The sequence below is a fragment of the Camelina sativa genome, chromosome 13, assembly GCF_030686135.1.
Source record: "Camelina sativa cultivar CO46 ecotype springtype chromosome 13, ASM3068613v1".
Taxonomy (NCBI): Eukaryota; Viridiplantae; Streptophyta; class Magnoliopsida; order Brassicales; family Brassicaceae; genus Camelina; species Camelina sativa.
The window spans coordinates 19,484,609-19,511,004 of record NC_141892.1 but is presented as its reverse complement, the minus strand read 5'-3'; the positions used below and the strand labels follow the sequence as shown (position 1 = coordinate 19,511,004).

The window sequence follows — 26,396 nt, the reverse complement described above, 5'->3', positions numbered from 1 at the left end:
GAATTCTTTTTGAGTTTCTTTTATAAATTATGAATTTAATTTTTAATATGCAATTTTTACTTTTTGTTAATTTTTGTTACTTGAATTATATATATGAAATTTTAATCATATATATAAAGGAAGATCAAAAGTCTACCCTTAATTAATTGCATTTAATTTTCTATCAGTCCGACTCTTAACTAATTTGTTCTACTTTGTGAAGCTATATATATCAATCAAAGAAACAACAATCTCTACGGTGGTGATTGATTTTTACCACCTCTTTACTCAAAGCTTACTCTAACAACCATACTGAGGTAGATCCAAATTTTCCCCAAATTTTGAAAACCTAGAAAGTTAGGCATGCCCATTATCTATACGGTCTTGCCCATTTGTCCGCGGGTAAAATTTGATCTTTGGCCCAATTGGACCATTTGTTTCTTAAGCGTGTCCACAGTCCACCTGTAATGGTTTGGATTGGTCTCGACCATGGGCCATGGTCGACCCCCCAATTGACAGCTCTAGTGAAATGTGCAAATGATAGAACTCTCAGACAATTAGAACGGCATTAATAGGATACTAGCACCATTATCGAGTCTTTCTAGACAAAAAAAATGCATGGCTTGGAGTTGGACCTTTTAGATTCGGTAACTTACGACTCGATTTTATTAAAATTTTTATCTCCAATTATTAATGTGAAAGATTTTGGATTTTATCTTATGTAGGAGGAGATAATTTTATAGCTCACTATGAACATATGAAAGTAATCATGTTACTCTCTTATGTATATAGATAATCAAATTTATACATGAAAACGTATGAAGAATATTTCAAGTTAAAGATAAATCTTACCATCCAAGTTGTAACTACATAAGATGATCTCACATTGTTAGCTACATAATAACACAGAAAATTAAACATACTAACAAAAAAAAAAATTAGCAACAACTCGCGCTTATCTAGTATAAAGTAATTGTAATTGGCAGGAATTGTTTGTTTGCTACATTGCATGACATTATATGATTCCTCTATGTATATCTTAAATATGAGAAGCTTATAGGCTCTGGCCATACAGTTCTCCTTGTAGGTTTAAGGTCTTGAGATAGCTTGTTTTCTGACCGTTATCATTTAATGTTTTATGACCTTTATCATTCAATCTGTGTAGATTGAAGAAGCCACATAACTTCATGTCATATTTTCTACACTGTACCCGTAAGAAGTTTAAATTTCATTGACACATTAGTACCAAACTTAAATCACTTTCAATTTCCTCTTTTTGAATCTTTGGTTTCTCGAAGCTGAAGCTAATAAATAAATTTCAACAAAAATATAATTGTAGAAGAAAATTAACATCAGAGAAATTCCTGAGAATCAAATGACCCAGCTAACAATAAAGCTATAACCACCACATATAAACCCTACCTTCCAAGTTCAAACGTCGGAAGAATGTCTAAAACATATACTGTTGCTACAATCGTACATTACATATTACCAGCCCTATACAATCAAGTCTTGCTAGTGGAGCAAAGCAATGAAAAATTGACCAAAGCTGCAACACCTTAAAACCAACAAACTGATAGAGTTAACAACAAAATGGTAACGGAACTGAATTGTCTGTTTACATGTTAACAGTAAGAGGCCAAAGATAAGGGATTCTTGTTAAAAATGCCAGAAGAAATCTTCTGGATATACCATTTTTTGAATAATTTGTGGATTTTACCACTTTTGAAAAGAAAAAAAAATATGTATCTTCAATTTTTATTTAATATAATACGTACTTAATACCAAATACTAAACCCTAAGAACAAATAGAACCGACTAAGCCCAAACATAACAAATAAAATGCATGTTAAATCAATTTTTTGTAACTTAGAAAATGGTAAAATTTAGAAACTATTCAAAAAGTGGTAAAATCAACAAAGACCACTCCAAAAAATGGTTTTCTCATAATTGATTCCAAAGATAACCCTCAGGCGAAGAAAAACATTAGTAGATTTAAATTATTAAATTATTAAAAATGTAGAAATGTTAAATTAGAATGGTAAAAAGAAAAGAAGGACAAATAAATTAAACAGTGAATAAATTTTGGAAATAAAAAACATACAATATCCGAGGGAGCAGGGCAGGTAGGCCTGTAGAATTCTTCATAAGATTTAGTATGGAGATCATGTATTACCAGTGATTGCAGATGGTTCAGGCGTCCCCAAGTGATTGTGCATTTGGGTCCCCAAGTGAGCTCAATGGTGGATAAAGTTTTGGAAATTTTATTATAAAATTATTTGTATGTGTGTATACTTTTTTTTTGAATATAATGTTAAATTAGATTCAAGAAAAAATAAACGTTTTTACAAAGCAAAAGCAAAACCTTTTTGTTTTGAAACTGTTTCTAAAAGTAGTATGCTATAATCTTAGTATGATCTTGCGGCAAACCATGCCTGAATGGTATCAGCCCTTCCATTTCCGATTGTGCTTAGCCGGTTCCGAACGTTTTTGTCTACGAGTTTAACAAGCTTCTCCACCGTAGATGAGTGGCCACCATGGCGCCTAGCATTCCTCTCCCTCCAAATAGAATGTAGGGTGTTATGATAAGTATAAGAAATAAGAAACCTTGTCTTCTTGTCAAGCTCATTTCCGCCCAGCAATGCCACAATTTCCAATTTGTAGTATACTTGTTTAAGAGTAGACACCTTGTGAGCGTCGCCCGCACCTTTTGTGAGAAAGGACATTGAAAAAACAGGTGTTCACTTGTTTCCATGGGATGGTTGCAGAGGTTGCAGGACGGGTTAACATTTGGACTCCACTTTTGCATTCTGTCTCCAGTTGAAAGCCTGTTTTTCATAACAAGCCAAGACATAAAAGCATATCTGGGAGTGGAATAGGGAAACCAAACCGCTTTGTAGTGAGTCAATTCTGGTCTAGCATCCCAGATGAGAGACCAAGTATCCTTGGTTTTAAAACATCTGCGATAGACATCGTTCCTCCCTTTCCATAGTGCAGCGTCTCGCTCTGCATTTCGGAGCAGTTTGTGTTTTGTATCTCCTCCTCGACTTGGTTCAACATATTTTGTCTATGCCTCCGCTGCCTAGACATGGCCATAAATTCTACCTAAATTTGTTGACTCCAGTTCTCACTATATGATTGATATATACGGTTTTGGATACGACAATGATCACAGCTACAAGATTTTGAGAATTGGTCGTAGGAGTTTGGTATTTTTGGAATATGAGATATATGACTTCAAGTCTAAACTCTGGAGAGCCTTTTCTGCTAATTTGGAATGGGATTTATATGCACCCGAGCAACATGTGTCTATGAATGGTAATATGTATTGGATTGTTAAAAAGATTGTTAATAAGAGGAATCTGGAAACCTTCATCCAGAGTTTCGATTTTTCCTAGGAGAGATTCAAGCCTATATGTTCGTTACCCTTTGAGGATAGGATTAGTGCTGATGGAGATTGGATTTGTGATACAGAAGTCTTTTCAGGTTTCAGAGGAGATAGGCTTTCTTTGTTTCGTCAACGTGTTGGAGACGAAACAAGGGAGATTGAGGTGTGGGTTACAAACAAGGTGACTGATGGGGTTGTCTCATGGAGTAAGTATTTTAGTGTGACTTGCCCTGGTCTCCCGATATTAGATCCCCGTTTCTTTAGATACGGGTATGTTCCGACATTCTTTATCCACAAGACCGATTCTATCATGTTGTGGTGCGATGAAAATGTAGGAGATGGTTATGCTTGTACCAGGTTTTATGTGTGAGCAAATACTGAATGATATTATTAGCTAGGTGATTATATAGTATATATACAGCTAAGTAGTAGGGTTTAGCTTAATACTAATTACAATTATAACCTCACTATATACATCTCCTAATATCCCCCCTCAAGATGGAGGGAGTGGTCGAACTAGAATCTTGTAAATGTGATCTTCAAACTGCGGACGTGGTGGCGGTTTAGTAAGAGAGTCTGCGAGTTGATCCTTGCTCGAGATGTGGGTAACACGTAACACACCAGACTGTATGAACTCACGCACAAAGTGGTAATCAAGGGCAACATGTTTCATCTTAGAGTGGAAAACAGGATTAGCACAGAGATACGTGGCGCCTATGTTGTCACAGTAGAGGACAAGAGCTACCGGTAACGGAACGCCGAGCTCAGTCAACAATGAACAGATCCATCGGAGCTCCGATGCCGCATTCGCCACCGCTCTGTATTCAGCCTCCGTAGAAGAACGAGAGACGCTCCGTTGTTTCTTGGACGACCAGGAAACAGGACTCCCACCAAAATAAATGATGTACGCATTGGTAGAAGTGTAAGTAGTCTTATCACAGCCCCAATCTACATCAGAAAACGCATCAACCGTAAGTGGAACATCAGCCCGGAGGAATATGCCATGAGTCTTCGTACCAGCAAGATATCTCAAAATATGCTTTGCAGCTTGCCAATGTTTGTCAGTCGGTTGATGCATGAATTGAGACAACTTGTTCATAGCAAAGGCAATGTCAGGTCTAGTGAAAGACAAATATTGTAGACTGCCTATCACTGCTCGATATTCCTTAGCATCGGTGAGTGTTGTACCTGACTCAAGAGTAAGCTTGGGTGATGAAACCATAGGCGTGGTGACCGGCTTGGCATCAAGCATCCGAGTTTTGATGAGAAGATCAGTAATATATTTGCGTTGCATTAAGTGCAAGCCTTTTGATGATCTGGTTGCTTCAATACCCAAGAAGTAGCTCAATGGACCAAGGTCCTTGAGAGAGAAACGATTTGCAAGCGCGAGATTGAATGCTTGTACCAATGATGGAGCACCGGCAATGATAATATCATCAACATACACCAAAACATATATGAAGTCGGAGCCTTTGTGATAGATAAACAAGGACGTATCAGCAAGGGAGTTGCGAAAACCGGCTTGTAAGAGAAACGTTTTGAGTTCCTGGTACCACGCGCGAGTCGCCTGTTTAAGACCATACAGCGCTTTATTGAGTCGACAAACATAGTGTAGCCGATCTTTATCAACAAACCCCGACGGTTGTGTAATGTAAACCTCTTCCTTCAGTGTGCCTTGGAGGAAAGCATTGTTGATGTCGACTTGATGAATCTGCCAATTTTTCTTCACGGCGACTTCAAGGACCATTCGAACAGTGGTTGACTTAATTACAGGACTGAAAGTCTCTGAGTAATCCATACCATACTAGTGGTTAAACCCACGAGCAACGAGCCTTGCCTTGTATCTGTCAACAGAACCGTCAGCGTGATATTTAATAGTGAAAATCCACTTACACGATATTACGTTTTTGTCTGGCACCGGCGGAAGCTTATCCCAGGTGTGATTACATAATTGTGCATTGTATTCATCGCACATAGCCTGTCTCCACCGCGGATTGCTGAGTGCCTCTGCCACTATCGCGGGAATGTGATGTAGGGACGAGGATGTGGTTGTGACGATGGAGATAAGGGAGCCGGTGAAGACGGACCTAAAGAAGGCGGAGCTGACGGTGGCGACGGGCGAAGGATCTGTGACGGGGGCGAAGAGGAATGAGCTATAGGCGAGTGAAGGACTGGGATGACAACCGACAATGGAGGCTCCCCAGAGGTGGACTCAGCCGTCGCCGGAGACTGATTTGCAGCTAACGGAAACTGATGCTCAACAAATTGAACATGTCGAGATGTGTAAACACGGCTTATGCGGACATCCAAACAGAGATAAGCACTCTGTGTGAGCGAATATCCCAAGAACACGCAAGAGGCGGATCGACTGTCTAGTTTGTTGGCAGTGTATGGCCGAAGCCAAGGGAAACACAAACACCCAAACACACGAAGCTTCAAGTAGTTGGGAGGCTGGTTAAACAACTTGACATATGGTGAAACACCTTGAAGAACATCCGTCGGCATGCGGTTAATCAGGTAAACAGCAGTTGCAAATGCATATGGCCAATATGACGTAGGAACAGAAGCATGACTAAGTAACGCAAGACCTGTTTCGATGATGTGGCGGTGCTTGCGCACCGAAATGCCATTTAGTTCCGGCAAATGTGGGGGCGTCGTGAGATGATTGATGCCGTGTTCAGCGAGAAATGACCGCAAAGTAATGAACTCTCCTCCGTTATCCGAATACAAAGTGGTTAAACGATGCTTAAACCGATTTTCTACCAGTGCTTTGAAAGCCACAAACACCTCCTTCACTTGTGATTTTTGCTTTAGTGGATAAAGCCAACTATAACGCGTGAAGTGATCCACCAATACTAAATAGTATTTGTAGTTGTCAGTGGAGACAATAGGTGATGTCCAAACATCAGAATAGACATACTCAAGAGGATGAGTGGAGACAATGGTGTTAAGATAAAACGGCAACTTATGGCTTTTATTGATATAACAGTCTGAACAAGAGAATTGTTTGGAGTTGGTAGAAATAGGCAATGCAAACTGCGAAACAATACATTTTAAAATAGGTAAAGCAGGATGTCCAAGTCGTGAATGCCAAGAGGAGAGGTCGGTTCGCGGTTGAGGTGTGACAACAAAACTGGTGATGACATTTTTGACAACCGGCCACTCATATAGCTCATTCCTAGTTCTGCCTTGGAGTAACCGGGTCCCCCGTTTTGAGATCCTTCACCTGAAAATACGCAGGAAAGAAGTGCACCGAAACGTTATTTGCATTGCACAACCGATATACCGAAATGAAATTCTTGCAAATATTTGGCACATATAAGACATTCATAATTTTAAGATTACGAGAAGGTGTAGGAAGTAATGCTGAACCAGTTTGAGAAATGGGAAGACCCGAACCATCCGCAATGATCACTTCCTCACCACCAGTGTATGGTTGATGCATGGACAGATTGGCCATGTCGAAAGTGAGATGATGTGTAGCACCAGAATCCATTATCCAATTGGCAGGATTGTAGGCAGGAGCCATGACCATATTCGCACGTGGTTGCCATGGCGTCATAGGCGATGGAGAATAGCAAGTAGAAGGACCGTTGTAATTGCCCTAGTTCATAGGATAGCCACCACTGGTTTGGAGTTGGGAACAGCGACGGGCACTATGTCCATAGACACCACACAATTGACACCTTCCTTGGTAGCCATGACCCGAGGCACGAGAATCTCCTCGCTGATAGTGTTGTTGCTGACCAAGAGAACCATTGCGAGACTGGTGGCGATTGTGAGAAGAACCACCCGAGGGCCTGGAGGTGACAGCATTCGCAGTGACAGGAACAGAGGAACTTACCACGGTTTGAAGCTTAAGTTCCTCATTAATGAGCTTTTCATGAACCTCTGTGATCGTCGGAGCGGTGTCACGACCCTCGATCTGATCAATAACACGCCGATAGTCATCTGGGAGACCACCAAGGATGTAGTCGATTTGATCCTCATGAGCGATCAGACTCTCAAGAAGCGCCAACTGGTCAAACCTTATGGTGAAACCCTGAACATACTCCTTGATGGTTTTGGTACCTTTCTTCCAATGGGTGAGTTGGTCACGGATCTGTTTGATATGAGTGCGGCTGGGCTTAGCGTAGGTATCCTTCAGAGACACCCAGATGTCACGAGAGGTGATGGCTTTCGACAAGAGAGGTTGAACAGCGACGGAAATGGTGCCAAGGAGACCCGAGTAAATGAGTTTGTCTTGATGTTTCCAGTGTTTGTAAGCAGGGTTCGGTGTTGAAACACAGCCGTTGGTAAGAGTAGAATCGGGTGGAGAGACCGATCCATCGAGATAGCCAGCAATATCATAGCCATCTAAGAGAGCGTGGACTTGACGACTCCACATCATGAAGTTTGTAGCGGTCAATTTAGTCACATTGGACATGTTGACATTAACGAGAGAAGTGTCATCAGATGATGCAACAAGTTCATGGATAGCAGCCATCAGTAAGAAAAGAAGAAAGAGACGTGGAGGCGAAGGAAAAAAGAAGAAGAGAAGAAGAAGAGAAGAAGCGGCTGGAAAAAAAAATTAGGTCTTTTTGGATCTTTTAATGCTCAGATACCATGTGAGCGAATACTGAATGATATTATTAGCTAGGTGATTATATAGTATATACAGCTAAGTAGTAAGGTTTAGCTTAATACTAATTACAATTATAACCTCACTATATACATCTCCTAATATTACGAACTTGGTCAGGGTGGGATTGAAAAAAAAGTTGTGACAAGACAACGCTTTAGAGGTAAAGGTAAAGGTAACCCTTGTGTTTCCAACTTTGTTTACGTTCCAAGTTTGGTTCCTGTTCCATAATAAGATGAAGAGGATAAACACATCATATAAAAAAAGAGAGGCTCGTTAGATGTCATGCATGTTGTAAGCTTCGTTTTTGGTCTTTCTGTTGTTAGTTTTTGTGTTCCGCTATGCTGGATTCAACTTTTGCACTTCTATTTATATAAGATATTTTAACGTTTACATAGGCTCAAAGCAGTTAGATGATTCTTTCTAGTTAGGGTAGAATCTAAATCTCAAAATTGAGCTTCTTTCATTCACATGTATGTGTGTGTCTGTGCGCGTGGTTAATGATACTTCTTTTTATTTTGTTTCAATCGTTTTGGAATCTCAATACCAACAAGTTTTTAGGACTACATTCAGAACCAAATGCCTCAAAGCTAGCAAACTATGCCAAAGTTGAGTTATTGGTTAATGATTGATCAACTTGTTAACTTTGATCCTTTCAATTATATTCAAGTGTGAAACTTTGACAAAAAAGTAACAAAAATAAAAACAGACCGAGACTTAAATGAAGAAAAGACACAACACTACACAAAATGACAGATAGATAAAGTGACCCCATCTCATTTGAATTCTTCCTCAATAGCTTGTCCTTTTTACTTCACTACTTTTTGTTTCTTATACATCAACTTGACATCTCCAATTCTATACATACACACAAAACATATATATGATTGATTCTAAACATATCTTAAGAGAGATTAAAGCCATGAACCAGCCCGGTTTAAATTAGAATAACACAAAGAAGCCACACAAGTTCAAGCAGCATACATAGATCAAGACACATAAGAGGCTAAAACCATTCCTAGTAGAAGCAACTTTTAGGTAGAGACTTCGAACATTAACAAGACCTGGTTCATGGAGATGGCGGCCAAATATGCAGTTCCATGTCTAAAATCGCATTGTCCGCATAAAAATTATCATCCCAACCATGCTCAAACTCATCTTCATAGAACTCTCCCATTACACCATCTTCAAGAAACTCCCAAGCCAAGTAATCAGAGCCATCTGACAAATAATCTGAGCAGCAATCCTCCCAATCATTTATCATATCATAGAATCCTATCACGCGTGGACCCAACACTTTCATATCTGGAAACTTGTCTTTGAAGAACTTGTTATCGAGCTGCACGTCCCAACAACCTCTAAGTTCCAAGAACTCAAGAAAGATGCAGCAAGACAAGATTTTGAGTACTCCTTCTGTGCTGACTCGGTGGTATGCGATCTCTAACCGCTTCAGCTTTGGCATTGTGTTGGCGATTGCATAAGCTTCATCGTCGTGAGAGACAACATTTGCTACGTCCAGTGGATGCATGTTTCTGCAAAACTCTCTCAGGGATTTACAGTGCTTGCCTATGGCTTGTATCGCCTCTGCACCTACTTTGCAGCAGTAGCTCAAGTCCAAGAAAGTGAGAGATGAAAGCTTTTCAGCTACGCTTACCACACCCGAATTTGTCAGACTACTTCTCGGCACCTTCAACGTTTTAAGCGAACCAGCACTGACCAAAAAATTACAAGGAAACATGTTAAAGTATTAGTCAGTAAATGATAGATACAAAAGCCATGTTGCTTCAATCTCATCCAAAGACAGATCCAATCTCAACTAAATAGACCACTAAAAAGACAGATCCAAGACTCAGCTTCAGATAATATAACACAACAAACCTAGATTACACCTAATAACAACTTAAAGCTTCTTCTCAATTCGATCATGATACATAAGAAACAGGGGAAACTCATGAAAAAGCAACTCACTGTTGTGCAATGAAGGAGAAGATAGAGTCATTCCGAAGGCCAGTGACGGAGAGTTTTCGCAAAGAACCAGAGCTCCTAGGGATCAACATCTCAAGCATCCGATCAAGTTGATCAGACTGGTGACAACGGTTACTCCACAGCTCAATATCAATCTCTTGCCAACAATAAGGTCCAGTAACAGCTCTGTTCCATGCTTTGCAAACTCTAGGCACCACTGTTAGAACTTCTTGAAGAGGTAAGTGGCTAAAGATTAAACCAAGAGCATCAGGGATTAACTCATCCCAATGCCTAAACTCGCAATCTGATTCCATCTACAAAAAAAACAATACACAAAATGATCAAATCTATGTATCTAAAAAATCTAACTTTCTTATGAAACAATCACAAAAATTCATCTTTTTCTATCAAGATCCATGAGATGAAGTAAACTCAAAGATCCAGCAAACCCATATGAACAAAAAAAGCTTAAAAGTCCACAAAACGACAACCAAAGTCGTCTAAGAGCAAGAACACACAAGAATGGAAAAAGGAAAGAAGATTAAATTCCAAAAGTACAATCAAAACTAACTTGTTCTTTAGTTTAACTCAGAAGCTCCCACTGCAGAAAGATCAGAAAACACAGAGAGAGATCTGAAAAACAAAAGAAAAGTTGAAAGAGGGTTCAAGAACCAGTGAAGTTACTAGAATTGGAAAGAAAGATTACTAAAAGAAGTAAAAAAGAAACCACTTTTACACACCCAAAAACAATCAAGAACTGAATTGATAACTCAAAACTAAGCAAACAAAGACAAATTCAGAAGAAGGAAAAAAAAGATAATAAAACCAAACTTTTATTCACCAGAAAAATAGCTCCAAAAGCTTTTCTTCAATATTCACCACAAAAAAACTTAGTCAGGAAAGAGAGAGAGTAAGAGATAGAGAAAGAGAGAAAGAGAGAAAGAGAGAGAGAGAGAGATCTACACTTCTTCACCTAAAACGAGAGAGAAAGCATCAAGAATTAAACAACCAAACAACAAGAACAAAGCAACAACAGTAAAAAAAAACGCAGCGAGTAAATTCTATGACAACAAAAGGGTCCCTCCAAGAATACTAAATCAATTATTGTTTAAAAAAAAAAAACAGTAGAATTGTACAATCTTGCACCATTTTAATGGAAGGAAACAGAATAAACAATAAACTATTTACTTTAATTTTTACTTACTTTAATTCTTCAATAAGTAAGTAAGAAAAAAAGAGAATCCCTTTTTTTACACGATTCTGATCAGAGAATCTACAAAACTTTTATGTAAAATTCTCCAACCAAAAAGAAAAATTATAATAAAGTTTTGATTTTTTTTTTTCCTTCTTACGTCTCTCTCGGGAAAACGCAATAAACTAAGTAGTAATAAAGTTTTGATTTTTTTCTTAGTTTATTGATTTTGATGGCAAATAGGTGCCGTGGAATTTGGGTATTACTGTGAGCAAAGTGTCTATGTGTAAATGTGTGACACTTTTGACATTATTGAAGCAATGGATGAGTTTTACTTGTAGGTGAAACTACCGGTACGTGCCGGTGAGTAAATAGGAAGATAGTGTACACGTGTTTGTAGATGTTGTTGTGGGATTTCTACCGACGTTGACTTGTTGACTTGTTCAATCCTAAACAAATAAGTTCAGACACAATCTAAGCTGAGAAAAAAGTGTTTTAGGACCAAAAGAGTAAAAGCGTGATCAATACGAGAATCATAGCCCATTTCGAACACAGATGTGTAATTTTCACGAACCAGAATCTGGTCCGGTGATGTTGATCCACAAATCAAAGTATTCCAAACAATGTCATTGCATATATATCATTAACGTCATAATTGATTTTTAATTGTCAAAATATTATATTTTTAACGGATTTACAATTATGTGACAGTGAATATATAACTTTGTAAATTGCAAATCCCAAAGAAGAAGAAGAAAGAAATGAAATTATTTTGAAGAAATATCTGGAAGGAAAAAATTAGTTGATTTTTTAATTTAGTAATTTTATAGCATATGAGTGATCTCAAAAAAAGCAAAAAGATGTATACAAGAAGTTAATAGAGAAAGAGTTTTATGTTCGGTCTTTTATTATATAGAAAAGTGCGTACAACAATATGAAATAATACGTTCATATTTATAGTGTAAAGATATAAACAATTACTGCTGTAAACATCTATGACAATTGGCTCCATAATAACTTATATACGCATATGTTTTTGACTTTTGTAACACTCTCCTTTGGAGTTCATTTGTGTCTTTGCGATGGATATTGTAAAAAAGAATACAACCATATTTTCTACGAAACTCATCAAGAAAAACCATAGTAAGGTAAAAAAGAGTGACTAAAGCATAACACTTTAGAGGTCTTGTTGATGACGATTCCAATATTATGGACATGTTATATAGATATCGAAGTAGATAATGACTTTGTGAAGAGACTACTGTATTATCAGATGATTAGACATATCTTACTTCAATTTTTTTATTCTTCTCAAGCTCTTGAGTGTATGAGAAAAAATTTGGAGGGATGTGAATTTATCGCTTTTGATATTTACTTCTTTCGGCTGAGCAACACATACAATATTATCTTCATATAAGACAGTTGGTTTAGTATTTACGTTGATTCCACTAATTGACATAATGTGTTGACTTATTGACCTAAGCCATACACACTCTCTACTTGCCTCACGGAGTGCAATGATTTCAACATGATTTGAGGAAGTAGCTATTAAAGTCTGTTTTTGAGCGCGCAAGGATATGGCAGTGCCCCCAACAGTAAAAAAACAAAAAGAAATCTAGTTTGTGATCGAGCTTTGTGTGGATTTGATAAATATCATGCATCTGCAAAACCCACCATTTGAACCTTTGGGGTTTTAGGATAAATAATCCTAAATCAATAGTCCCTTGAAAGTAACAAAAGACATGTTTTATCCCACTCTAATGTATTTGTGTAGGGGAGACCTGAACCTTGCCAAAAGGATAAAGACAAATGATATATCAGGCTGAGTGCAATTTGCAAGGTATATTAGTGCTCCAATTGCACTTAGATACGGTACTTCAGGACCAAGTATCTCCTCATTTTCTTCATGTGGTCTGAAGGGATACTTTTCAACATTAAGTGATCTAACGACCATTGGTATCTAAGAAGATTTGCTTTATCCACATGAAAGCTTCTTAAAACTCTTTTAGTGTATGTGGACTGGTGTACAAATATTCCCTTATGAGAATGTTCAATTTGTAAACCAAGACAAAATTTTGTTTGTCCAAGATCTTTCATCTCAAACTCTCCTTTTAAATAGTTTATTGCTTTCTGTATTTCCTCTTGAGTTCTAATGATATTTAGATCATCAACATAGACTGCGATAATTACAAATCCGGATATTGTTTCCTTGATGAAAACGTAAGGGCATATAGGATAATTCACATATCCTTATTAAATGCTCACTTAGACGATTATACCACATACGCTCAGATTACTTTAAACCATATAATGATCTTTGTAATTTTATTGCGCATAATTCTTTGGGTTTAGAGGTTAATGCTTTAGGCATATTAAATCCATCAGGAATTTTCATATAGATATCACTATCTAATGATCCATATAATTATGTCGTTACAACATCCATGAGACGCATTTCTAGAGTTTTATCGGCCGCTAGACTCATTAAAGATCTAAATATGATTGCATACATCATGGGAGAATATGTTTTCTCGTAATCAATCTCAGGTCTTTGAGAAAAAACTTGGGCCACGAGACGAGCTTTGTATCAAGTTATCTCGTTTTCTTCATTACATTTCTCAAACGAAAATCCATTTATAACCAACAGGTTTTACACCCTTAGGTGTGGCCAAAATTGGCCCAAATACATTTCTTTTATTAAGAGAATCAAGTTCGACTTGTATAACATCTTTCCATTTAATCCAGTCATGCTTCTTTTGACATTCATATAGTGATGTTGATTATGGGTCTTCGTTTTCTTCACTTATTTCTTTTGCAGGTAAATGCAAAATGTGATCGTGGAATCAAGGCAATGAAGAGCAGGATGTTCTAGTGGCTTGATTGGTTGTTATCTGGCTTTTGTTAGATTGCTACAGTTGAGTCAGTAGAATATTGCTAGATTGATGGTTGATGTTTTATGATTCTGTTGGTTGGTTTAATATTGCTATTGAATTATTGGATTATTATTTAATGGATAATGGTATCTGCTGATAATTTTATGCTGTTTGGTTTGGACGTAGTTAGGTGGCTATTGGATATATGGTCACTAGTTTATTATTATAATTATTATTATTATTATTATTTAAAAAATGGGTCGGGTCGTTTCAGTTCTACTGGTAAGCTCAAGCACACTCTTGTTCTAGAACATGTTACTCTTCACTTTCATGTACATGTCATGGATGTGTAGTTTTTGGCGTTCAATCTTAAAATCAGATTCCTAAAATCTTGGAAAAAATAACTTTTAAACACTTTTTGGCGTTCATTTATTTTAAGAGAATATAAACCCTAAAATTTGGGATTGTCGATATGAAGAAGAAGAAGATTTAGTGTAGGTACAATTTTTTTGGTCTACTTATCATAATTGTGGTTTTTAAAACGCGCCGGTTTACTAAATCTAATCATAATTTAGAACCATTGTGCTGGAATTTAAAAAGATTATAGTTCGTGATATTTAATAGAGAAAAATATTGTTTAGGATGTTTAGAAAAGAAACTAATACTTTAGGGTGTTTATTGAAGAAGAAGTATAGTTGGGGTAGCGTAGTAGAGTCACCTTGATTTTTCTTCAAATATATGCGATATTAACTCTTATTTATGTCATATGTCCTCCATCTGCTACTTCACTTGCTTCCATGTCATTTAAATCAGGTTCCCAATTTGCATTGTTTATTTTTGTCTCTATCATTATTTATGAAAAATCAGTATATAAAAATTTTGAATTTTGATAAAATTATGTAATCTCATTGTCTTCATTACCACTTTTTCTAATTGTGTATTAATATTAGTACTAGATTTTAACCCGCGGTATACCGCGGGACGATACATTTAAACAAAAATATGAAAATTATAAGCTCCATTTGTTTGTTAATTTTAGTGTATAAAATTGTATAAGTGTATTTTGATGGTTTATTAGGATTTAACCCGTAGTATACAGAGAAATGATGATATTTTAAATTTATATTAATACTAATCCAAACCCGTGAAGCTATATAACCCGTGAATTTGAAGGGTATACCAAACATAAAATAAAAGGTATTGAACCCAAAGAAGAGTAAAAAAAAAAGAGGGGGAGAGGCATTTTATAAAGCATAAAAACTTAGAAAAGTCAGCTACTGTGGACTGTTTTCCATCAACAAAAGAACATAGAGGTCGCAACCTTATCATTCAGCTGTGGCATGGGAGACACAGGGACTGCTCCAGATTCGGTGATCCCTCCATGGCTTGAAGAAGCCTTAGACATCTCTACATATTTCATCACAGTTCCCATCTGTGCAACTGCCAAATGAGCATAGCAAATCGGTGCATCTTTTTATGTCGTTAGTGATGCTAACTTGACAATAGGGATCAACATTATTTATAGGCAAGAAATTAAGTTGAATATGTCCACCTTTTCACGCAATAGATTGTATGCATTAGCAACTAATTAGGAATTTCATATTCGCATAATTTATATATATATATATATGGGAATATGCCAAGTTTATATTATTAGATTAATTTTTATTAATTTTGAGCCATTAGTTTGTTTCTTTATACGATTTTTTATATAGAAATTGGGGGAAAAATATATTTTAGAATTGAATGTAGAAAATCAAATGTAGCTGATTTATAGACTCCTCATAAATTTATATCCTGAAATCGATTATTATAAAGATTTTGTAGAGATATTTTAGGAGAATGAAAATGAGAAATTTTATCTCTGATTTAATAAGGAGATAAATTAGGAAATTTTTGTTTTATTAATGGAAAACGGCTGATTAAATATTTTTGTTTTATAAATTTATTTTTAAAAATATCTAATTATAATGGCATAACTTGTAAATAAAGTCAAACTTCAAGTCTTCTTTGTCAAAACTGCACTGAAAATGTTAATATAGAAGATATATAATGACATTAATTTTAATATTTATTTTATTTTTTAACTTAAAATAATAATATTTTGTTGGAAATTCGTCGGGAATGTATAAGAATAAGATAGTCGAAAATTTGTCGTAAATTAAAAATAATTTATTTACTGTATTTGCAGTTTCTGACAAATTTCCTAACTGGAATTTTTCTCCATTTATATATACCTAATGAGTATTCCATCCATGTTTGACAAAAAAAAAAAAAAAAAAAAAAAAGAGTATTCCATCCATTTCACAATCCAAAACAGAAAACCTCAGTGATTTATGATGGGTGATTTACCCATTAGGTACTGGTACATGCTGATCATATGCATTCTCCTCATGAATCATTAACATAGTCACTCACAATGAGTGATATTGGTGATTAAAATTGTCGTTTCTATTTTTTTCTTCTCTTAAATAAGAGTCTCGTGTGAGATCACAAGCAGGAAAGTTTTAGCCTCATTGTTTCGATTGTCGTTTTCTCTTGATCTGGTTCTGAACTCTATTAGATACTTTCAAAGCATAAGAGGTACAAAAGAATCATCAAAAAGACAATGTGACGTCTAAAAAGCAGAGAATACAAGAAGAAGATGGCATGATAGACAACCAAAATATAAACCATGCGTATCGGATTACATGTAAAAAGCAAAAGCGTCTCTACTTTATGTTAAGCCACCTCAAGGACGAGAAGATCGCTGTCCTTGCTTCCATGTATGGCACTAAAGCAAATCACTCTTCCCTGCCAACAACATTTTCTACACAATTAGATTCCACGAGGATGTTTTAAAACATTTGCCATTCAAGGGCGCAAAGTAAACATCCAGCTGTGTAGAACTCAACAAGAGATGTTTAGCTAAAGAGGTTAAAAAGAAGCTGTCAGTGTTTTTTCACAATGACACTAGGTAGAGAATGGCGATGCAAACAATAATGTGCAGATGTACCAAAATACGTTCACATAAGTTTTTAGCAAATAATTTTCTAGAAGTATCCAATTAATGATCACACATGCGAAACCACAAACTAGAAAATCCATCCGCTGGTAATGTAACCTCGATCTGCAAACTTAAAACATTTCTCTACCTTACAAGATCAGCAAAATTCATACAAAAACAACCGAGAAGCTATGACTTCCCAGTAGACCCATTGATCAACCAGAAGACCATGATTTCACTAAAGTATCATCTATTCTGAGTTTGGCTTACAATATCATAGATCATCACAGGTTAAGATCACCAACATGAAAATGTCATTCTAAATATTCCTCTCAGGATAGATAATCCAATACAAACCATTACACAACCAAAGGTTTCTATATCAGCTAAAAATGAGACAAAAGGAAAAGAGAAGATGAATCATACCATTTGATGAGCCAGCCAAAGAGGAAATGCTGCATAATAGGAACTTTCTCGAGCACTTCGACCTTATACATCTTAAGCAAACCGCTATTCACTTTCTTCCAGTTCGGTACACCGCTTATATCATCCAACAACGGCGAATGCTCAGCGAACAAACCTTTCTTCACCTTCTTCACAAAGGCAATACAGGACAAGTACATGTATTCACTAGAGAAATTCTCCAAAATGTCATCGTTATGAATCGACTTCGGTTTCATATACTTGTGATCAATCAACTGAGAACTCCCAAATATAAAAGGCAAGAAATGGTAATCATCAAGTCCCCAAACTCCATGAGATCCAGCTGGTTCTAAGCAGTAAACCATTTGCAGTTTCCTCATCAATTCCAAATACTTAACAAAAACCCTAGCAACCAAACCATAGTAATCCTCTTCCTTCACAATCCCCATCCTAGCTAAACAATACAACCACGCCGCGAAATTAGTCTCGTGTCCGGTTCCGTAATCGATCCTACTCGAGTTCCCAAAGCTATCGAAGAAGTAAGGAACAATCTCAATCCTAGATCCTTTAAATTCCTCAGGGAGAAACTCAAGAATAAGCGATTCACCTCTCTCACCGAGCCGTTCGTGCCATGACCTGAACGAAACGTTGCCGTATCGAGCTGATTGTTGAGCAGGTGGAATCTCGTCGATCCATTGTAACAAGGTTTCGAGGATTGAAACTATGGCGGCTACGGTTGGTGAGATATGACAAGGATCTGAGATCTTTTGCCCACGGATTGATTCCGACAACGAAACAACGAACCCTAGGAAGTTCTTACAAGAAGCAGATTCCTGAAATCGGCGGATATCGTCGGGGGAGTGGATTCTTTTGACCGGAGTCTCGAATTGATACGGCGGAGTTACGACAGGGACTTGTTCGGCGTGAGGAACGGGAGAGAGAATGATCGCCTGAGAGTTGTGTGGGAGATTGATGGCTGGAGCTCGGATCGGGCGGTAGTTCGGTGGTGGTGACATCTCTGGGAATGAAGCTAGTGGTGGTGGTTCGGAAATCGTTGGTCCGCCGCAGTTAGTACAGCATCCGGAAGGAGGAAAGGCGGAGGAAACGGTGGCTGGAGCTTCGGAGGTTGATCTCTCCGGCATGTTTTCGGACTTTGAAGGTTCCATTTTCGCAGTGTTCACAGAGACGTAACGACGCTGAATGAACTCAGGTGAAAGAGAGAAAAAGGGTTGATAAAACCTTTTTCCTTACTGGGCCACAACGGACTGGCTCAATAACCCAATAAAATCATGTATATTTAATATATTAAATAATATGGTTTTATATGGTGTTATTAATCGTTTAATGTATCTATCTACAAATATCTTTTAGTAATTTATATTTACAATTAATTTATTATTTGTTGTAAAATTTACAATTAATTTATTATTTGTTGTAAAACTAGAGAGTTTAACGGAGAAATATCTTGTTCTTATTATTGATAATAGAATGAGATTACATATATATAGCAAAGTACAAGGGCTAAAACCCATAAATCGACAAGGAAATAGAATAGGCCAATGGGCCGATAGGCAATGGCCGATGGGCCGTACACGGACGGACCGTACATGGGCCGGTTATGGAGTCCACCATCCAGTGTTTTACAACACTCCCCATTGGATGACATAACCGTGCATGTGCTGGAAGAAGATCTATGTAATGCGCTTGGGGATGCTGCCTCATTAAAACCTTACCAGGAAAACCCAATGGGACAAAACCTTGGTGAAGGAAAAAGAGTACAGCACGCATTACTCCCCCTGTTCCAAACATCACTCTAAGTCCTTAAGCCTCTGCATTCCAATCTGGTGTGTGAGCTTCCTGAATGTCGTTGTCGGTAATGCCTTGGTAAAGAGATCGGCTGAGTTGTCGCATGACTGAACTTGCACCACTTGAACTTCTCCGGCCTTTTGTAGTTCGTGTGTGAAGAAGAACTTCGGCAGTATGTGCTTCGTCCGATCTCCCTTGATGTAACCTTCCTTGAGCTGTGCGATGCAAGCGGTATTGTCTTCATATAGTATTGTTTGCTCCAAACACACTAAACTTTCTTTGTTATAACCTGCATCAGCAAAACCAACTAAAATCTTCTTTGTTAAAGTTAGTATAATATAAAACCAAATTTAAAGTTCCTTGTAGGTAACGTAATAAATACTTAATTTCACTCTAGTGCCTTTGGGTTAGTCAAGAACTAATTCTTGCTAGGAGGTTCACGGCAAAACTTATCTCTGGTCTAGTGTGGCTAGCCAAGATTAATTCTCCTAAAGCACTGAGATATGGCATTTCAGGACTGAGAACTTCCTCATTGTCCTTCTTTGGACCAATGGATCTTTATCCAAAACAATGCTCCTTACAACCATTGGGCTAGTCAATGGGTGAGCTTAGTCCTTATCAAAACTCTTGAGTACTTTTCTGTATATGCCATTTGATGCACAAGGATTCTATCATTTATGTACTCAAGTTGTAACCCCAAACAGAATTTTTCTTTTGCCTAGGTCTTTCATTTCAAATTCTACTTGTTTGAGCGATTTAACCAGGGGTTCCAAGGATGTTTAAATCATCCATATAGACAGCTATTATCACAAATCCTTTGTTTGCAAACTTTTTTATAAATACATGGACTGATGGGATCATTCTTATAGCTTTCTTTAGCTAGGTACTAACTCAATCTATTGTACCACATACACCCACTTTGTTTCAGTCCATAAAGGTATTTGTCTAGCCTTATGCAGTATTTTCTCGAGAACCACTCTTATAATTGAGCTCAATACCCTCTGGTAATCTCATATAAATTTTATTTTCCAGTGGACCATGTAAGTGTACAGTTTTAACATCCATTAACCGTAAATCCAGTTTTTCTTTTATAGCCAGACTTATTAAAGTCGTTGCATTCATCACAGGGAGTAAGTCTCCTCATAATCTATTCCTGGTCTTTGAGAGAATCCTTGTGCTATAAGCCGTGCTTTATCTCACGCTTTCATTACTCTCATTTCTCTTTCTTTTAAAGACCAACTTATGTCCAACTGGTTTATATCAAGTGTTGTCCTTAAGGTCGGACCAAACACATTTCTTTTCTTTAAAGAGTTTAACTCCACGTCAATGGCTTCTTTCCATTTTAGCCAATCTTTACTTTGAGTACACTCTAATATAGACGTGAGTTTCTGATCCTCATTTACTTCAAGTGCTACCTTGCATGCAATTATTTCATTAATGGCGACATCTTTGCAGTTCCATTTTATTCTAGACATGATATAGTTTATCGAGCTCTTATTATTATTAATACCTTGAGGTTTAGCGTCCCAAACCTCATTGTTGGTACCTTGGGATTTGTCGCGGACATGTCTATACTCTTTCCTTAACCTCGGTTTTATTTGCACCTTTTTTAGATTTCCGAAGGTTTTTTTCTATGGAACATATTGGTCTATTTAGACTCTGTAGCAACTTGATTATTGTGTTCCTTTTGAACATCAATACGTACTGGTGCATTACAAGCTGGTATGTACGATTTTCTTACTCTCTTTGGGTCAGCAAAGGAATCTGGCAATTAAATAGCTAGCTTTTACAAATGTATAATCTTTTGGATCTCTGCATCACAGGCTAGAGTCCGAGGATCTTGCCAATTTTTAAGGATGTTTGATTCCATAATATTTCATTGACCAACTTGTTTGTCTCTCCACCCAACATAGAAAACTCGGATTCAACTAAGTGACAATCCGCGTATCTGGCCACATATAAATCACCCATAGTTGGCTCAAGATACTTAATAATGGTGGGAGAATCATATTCATCATATATTCCCATCCTCTTTTAAGATCCCATTTTTGTTCTCTGTGATGATGCAATATAAACGGCACACCCGAATATTATTTGAGATGGGATATGTCTGGCTCATGACCCGTTAGTAATTGGGATGGTGAATATTCTATGCTCACTAGATGGCCTGATGCGTATAAGCTCTTACTACATGTAATATTGTGTGTCCCCAAGCCGACACAAGAAGCTTCGACCTCATGAGTAATGGTCGAGCAATCACTTGAATACGTTTAATGAAGGATTCATTTAATCCATTCTCTGTATGTTCATGTGCCACAGGGTGGTCCACACTCCCCCCCATGGACATACCATTATTATTAAACGCTTGGGATATAAATTCACCAGCACTATCTAGACTTATAGTCTTAAGTGGATAATCTCTTTATTTAAATTTACTGGTGATGGCCTTATAATGAGTTTCCCTTGTGTACATGCTACACACGTGAGATTCTTTTAGGAATAACTCTTCTCTCTTTTAGGAGTGTGCCCATTTTAATATCGGCTTACGCATCATATTAGGACCTGGATGGCCAATCCAGTCATGCCATAAAGTGAATTATTGAACATTTCGTTCATTGCCATATTAGCCTCTATTATATTAATCTTAGCATGGTAGAAACCAGTGGCTAGTGCAGGTATAGGTTCTAGGACTTTCTTATGTCCATGGGTGATTTCAATATATAGGAACTCTCTGTTTCCTTCACCCTTTATTTCAATATGGAAACCATTCAAATGAATGTCCTTAAAGCTCAATAAGCTTCTCTTAGAGCTGGGTGATTATAATGCAACACTTAGTTCAAAATGTGTGCCATAAAATATATGCCTGGCCGTAGCCTTCACTTAGGCTTGCTATACCCGCTTATCTTTGCTAATATTGGCTTTGTCAAAAATTTGTGTGGCTTAATCCACTATCCACCACACTTACTTTCTTGTCTTTAGCCATTTCCAATAATGGATAAGAATTTATGTTTTAATATATATTAAAGGAAATAAAATAATTGGATTTAAATCAAAATAATAATTCAATCAAATTCAAAGCATAGAAATTAAATTAATACACCACATGAGTTTAAATATTTTTCTTTAGGCAATCAAAAATCTCATAATCCAATTTAGTCATCATTCTCATGGTTTAAGTTTCTTTCACCATCGAAATGAACCAGGTTAGCTTCTGGATTTATTTTCTTTATTTTCAAACTCTCTTAATAGAGATCAACCAGGTGCTTAGGAGTTCTGCATGTCTTTATCTTATGGTTTTCTATACCATAATAATTATTACAAGTGGACTTGGTCTTATATTGCGGATTTAGATAACCCGCGGCCTTTACCCCGACCACGGCCGAAGCCTAATCGGTTTCTATAGCCTTGACCATCATAATTATGTCTTTGGTAAGTCCCACGACCAGGACCACCATGTCCACTTCTTCCTCGGCCACGACCATACTTGTCTCTATGGACATAGATAGACTCATTAGTCTCTTTGGCTCTTTAGGCTCTTTAGGATTTTTCTTTGTCATGTCAACCTTGTGAGCTTCGTTGCACTTCTCATTTATAATTGCTCATTGTTTTGGTGATACCACATCAGTGACAAACCGATTTAGCCTTGATTTGTAGTTTAAAGGACCCATGGCCCCTACCACTGCGGCCACGCCACCATGGCCGTAACCATCAAAATGGATTGCCTGGCCCCAACGACCACCACGTCTTCTGCCACCACGGCCACGGCCATAGTGTATTTATCTGTGAACGTAGTTGGTCTCCTTGGGCTCTTTAGGCTCATTCTATTTTGCCACATCAACCTTGTGTGCTTCCGGTAATGGGGTTGTACCGGGAGGTCTTATAGCACTATTCATCAACAACTCATTTTCACGGTACTATTGCTGAAGTACTATATTGTGAGTACTAAAAGTAGACAAAGTCTTCTCTAGTAACTCTCTCTCCGTGACTTCAGTACCACACAACCTAAGGAGTGAGACAATCCTAAAAAGCTCAGAGTTATAGTCATCCACGGATTTGTAATCCTGGATCCTTAGGTTCTTCCAATCGAATTGAGCATTTGGTAGGAGCACCGTTTGTTGGTGTCCGTATCTGCGTTTAAGCTCTGTCCAAAGGTCAAGAGGATTCTCTATTGTGAGGTACTGGTCTTTGAGACTCTCAGCAAGATGTGCATATGCATAATCACCTTATATATTTTTTCTTAGTGCAATCATTATCATCCTTAATATACTCACATAGGTCCTTTGATTTTACAAAACATGCACCCGATTATATCATGCGGTTTTTAAGACCGAACCATGTAATTCATTTGGATCATGCCATGCGGTGTTTAAGACCGAACCATGGAATCATTTTAGTCTTAGGTCATGCAGTATTTGAGACCGAATCACGCCTTGCCTTTACTCATAATTTCAAACTTAGGTCATGCGGTATTTGAGACCGAAACATGCCTTTATTATACTCAATTTCGTGGCTTATTATGCATGAACAACAAACCTAGATAGGAACTAGCATGCATGCAATAATTTCTTTTTTCTAGATAAGATTTCCTTTTCTTAAGTTTTCCTTTTCAGATTAGGATTAAGACAAGTTTTAGGAAATATTTTATTTAAATTTTAGGATAATTACCAAATTAAATTTGGAAGTTATCCTGATAGTTCTAGCAACCTAGAACAGTTCTATAATTTTCGAGTTTCATAGTTTTAGGATCTGAAAATTTTCTTAATTTACAAGAACAATTTATATTATAATTGATCCTAAATTGTTTCTATGAAAATTCCAATTTCATCAATCCTAGAACAAGTCTGTTTGATTCGATTTTTAGGTTTCTTAATGCTTGATTATATGCAGAAATAGTTCATGTTATAAACAGTTTTATAATTCCCTATGCATGATCCGATTTTCTACTAATGATGCATGAACAATCAGGTTTTAAATATCCTAGAACAGATAGATTAATATCTCTCTTATGAGTTTCGAATTTAACAGTTTTAGTTCTAGGTTCTCATGCAGCAAACAATCAAGCAATAATAATCAATCAATCCAAATTCAAACTTGATATAATTTGGTGTAATTTCACAAACAATCTACCAATCCTATATGATCGATTTTTAAAGTTTATAGGATTAGAACTCTTAAGATTTGTTTGTTGTGTACTTGGATGTTTTAGGGTTCCATAGGTTTTATGTATTGAATTTGATTCATAGGTTCTAAGAGAGTTTTAGATCTTATTTACCTTTCACCAATTAGGGTCTGACTGGTTTTGATCTGGGAACTAAAGACCTCAGATTTCACTCACGAACCTCGATCAGAACTGCTATCCACCCAATCCTCGTACCACTCTCGAACTGCTCTCGGACAGATCCTCGTACCGCCTACGTACCGCTCTCGGATGCGCCTAGGAACCGCGAACCTCGAACCTTGATCAAGTCTTCAATAAAATTTCGATCACGAACACGCCTTGGTTTCGAACTCGAACATAACTTGGACAAAACTCGATCTTCGAACAGGAACAGGACCGCGGACGATGATGGATTCCGAACAAGGAGTAATCGCCGAGAGTTTTGGATTATCACCGAGAGATCTCCGAGACAAGGAGATAAGTCTCGAAGAAGAAGAAGAACAAAGGCGGTTTAGGGTTTTGAAGAGATGGATGAATCGGCGGCTGCTTAGGGTTTTAGGGTTAGGGTTTTCTCAGCTGGCCTTAGAGGCTGTCGTGCTGATAACGTGTTGTAAAACTAGAGAGTTTAAGGGAGAAATCTCTTGTTCTTATTATTGATAATAGAATGAGGTTACATATATATAGTAAAGTACAAGGGCTAAAGCCCATAAACCGACAAGGAAATATAATAGGCCAATGGGCCGATAGGCAATGGCCGATGGGCCGTACACGGACGGACCGTACATGGGCCGGTTATGGAGTCCACCATCCAGTGTTTTACAACATTATTAATATTATTAATCTATATAGTGAATATAAAATCATGTGATTGCTACACGCGGGACATGCATGATTAAGTTGATTAAGTTTTTTGTTCCAAATAGTTTATGGGTACAACTTGTGGCTTTTTAGGCTTCTCAAGAGTCTATCTCCACGCATGAACGAATTTATATTGGTTGTAACTGGTTATTTTTTGTAGCATACATATACTATGTTAATACATTAGTAATGGTTTATTTCGTTTGCCCAAAATAGATTACAAGTTAGTTTTTTCATTATGGGAATTGTCTGCTATGTTTTGCTTACTATTTTCTTTAATTATTCCTATATTTCTTTATGTGGTATGGTGTAGCAGGTTTGAGAAAAACAAATCCTTATATGGATATATAGAGAAGATGTGTAATTAGTTCTTCTAATTATAGTTTGTAAGTGATTATATTCATTCTCATTCGATAACAAACAAGAAAAATCAAAATTCTCTCTTAAGTTTACATTGTTGTGTTGTTTTCCTTCTCTGCAAACCTTTTTTATATGACTATATCTGCTCAACTATACACAGGATTACAAGTTTGTTCTCACTATGGTGAGCCTTAAAGATTTTGTCTTTGAGTGGTGTTATTTCTTAATTTTTATTTTATGTATCTAGCACCAGTATGTGTGATGTTAAATGTAATCTTACTATAGAATAAGAAAAAACTAATCATTTTGTATTTGATTCTTAAGAGGTAGAATAGATTACGAGACTTGGAAATTGGCTAAATTTACTACAACTTTTTTTTTTTCTACTGTTACAGTAGCAGAGAAAAAGAAGATTTAATCATGTGTGGTGGCTACTCCAAATTTTCATTCACATGATATTGATCACCATGGTTTATGCTTTCGTTTTCGACTACTCAATACACAATCTGATTATGACAGTGAAAATGTAATTGTTCATATCGCCAAAAGATAACTCATGCAGTGCCTGGGGAATGCTAAAAAACTAAACCACAACAATCTCTCTTGTTCTCTCATCTAGTAGAACATAAAAAGGGAGAAATTTCTAATACCATCTAAATAAACTAAATTCTACAATTTTGATATTTAAAGTGTAGTTTAAGCAAAAATGTATATGTAACTTAATGATATTTTATCAACAATAATATATATATATATATATATGGGCAATTGTCATAAATACCACTAA

General features: G+C 36.9%; 2 protein-coding genes and 1 pseudogene across 11 annotated transcripts; 1 reads left to right on the top strand and 2 right to left on the bottom strand.

Annotated features, from left to right (window-relative positions):
* Positions 1 to 3,113: 3,113 nt before the first annotated feature.
* On the top strand, positions 3,114 to 3,737 carry LOC147929710 (putative F-box protein At1g77650 pseudogene; annotated as a pseudogene).
* A 5,008-nt stretch (positions 3,738 to 8,745) lies between these two features.
* LOC104736921 (F-box protein FBW2) lies at positions 8,746 to 11,450 on the bottom strand. 9 transcript variants are annotated; one of them, XM_087481427.1, is made up of 4 exons: positions 11,158 to 11,427; positions 10,525 to 10,586; positions 9,957 to 10,267; positions 8,746 to 9,700 (listed from the first exon to the last, which is right to left on the bottom strand). In XM_087481427.1, the coding sequence occupies exons 3-4, from the start codon at positions 10,265 to 10,267 to the stop codon at positions 9,058 to 9,060; spliced, it is 954 nt and encodes a 317-aa protein (XP_087337553.1). In that variant the 5' UTR covers positions 10,525 to 10,586; positions 11,158 to 11,427; the 3' UTR covers positions 8,746 to 9,057. The 9 variants fall into 9 exon arrangements, with proteins under 9 accessions (XP_087337553.1, XP_010455310.1, XP_087337552.1 ...); XM_010457008.3 differs by lacking the exon at positions 11,158 to 11,427 and adding an exon at positions 10,694 to 11,144; XM_087481426.1 differs by lacking the exon at positions 11,158 to 11,427 and adding an exon at positions 10,785 to 11,076.
* A 5,099-nt stretch (positions 11,451 to 16,549) lies between these two features.
* On the bottom strand, positions 16,550 to 18,708 carry LOC104736920 (uncharacterized). Of its 2 annotated transcripts, XM_010457003.3 has the most exons (2): positions 17,431 to 18,708; positions 16,550 to 16,811 (listed from the first exon to the last, which is right to left on the bottom strand). In XM_010457003.3, the coding sequence occupies exons 1-2, from the start codon at positions 18,591 to 18,593 to the stop codon at positions 16,802 to 16,804; spliced, it is 1,173 nt and encodes a 390-aa protein (XP_010455305.2). In that variant the 5' UTR covers positions 18,594 to 18,708; the 3' UTR covers positions 16,550 to 16,801. The 2 variants fall into 2 exon arrangements, with proteins under 2 accessions (XP_010455305.2, XP_087338823.1); XM_087482697.1 differs by lacking the exon at positions 16,550 to 16,811 and having other exon boundaries at positions 17,222 to 18,650.
* Positions 18,709 to 26,396: the final 7,688 nt, after the last annotated feature.

Bases quoted from the DNA above. Each gene is read 5' to 3' on its own strand.
- LOC104736920 (XM_087482697.1), bottom strand. From the start codon at position 18,593: ATGGAACCTTCAAAGTCCGAAAACATGCCGGAGAGATCAACCTCCGAA.
- LOC104736921 (XM_087481428.1), bottom strand. From the start codon at position 10,267: ATGGAATCAGATTGCGAGTTTAGGCATTGGGATGAGTTAATCCCTGAT. The intron at 9,701-9,956 runs GTGAGTTGCTTT...TTTTTTGGTCAG, and splicing joins TTCTCCTTCATTGCACAACA to TGCTGGTTCGCTTAAAACGT.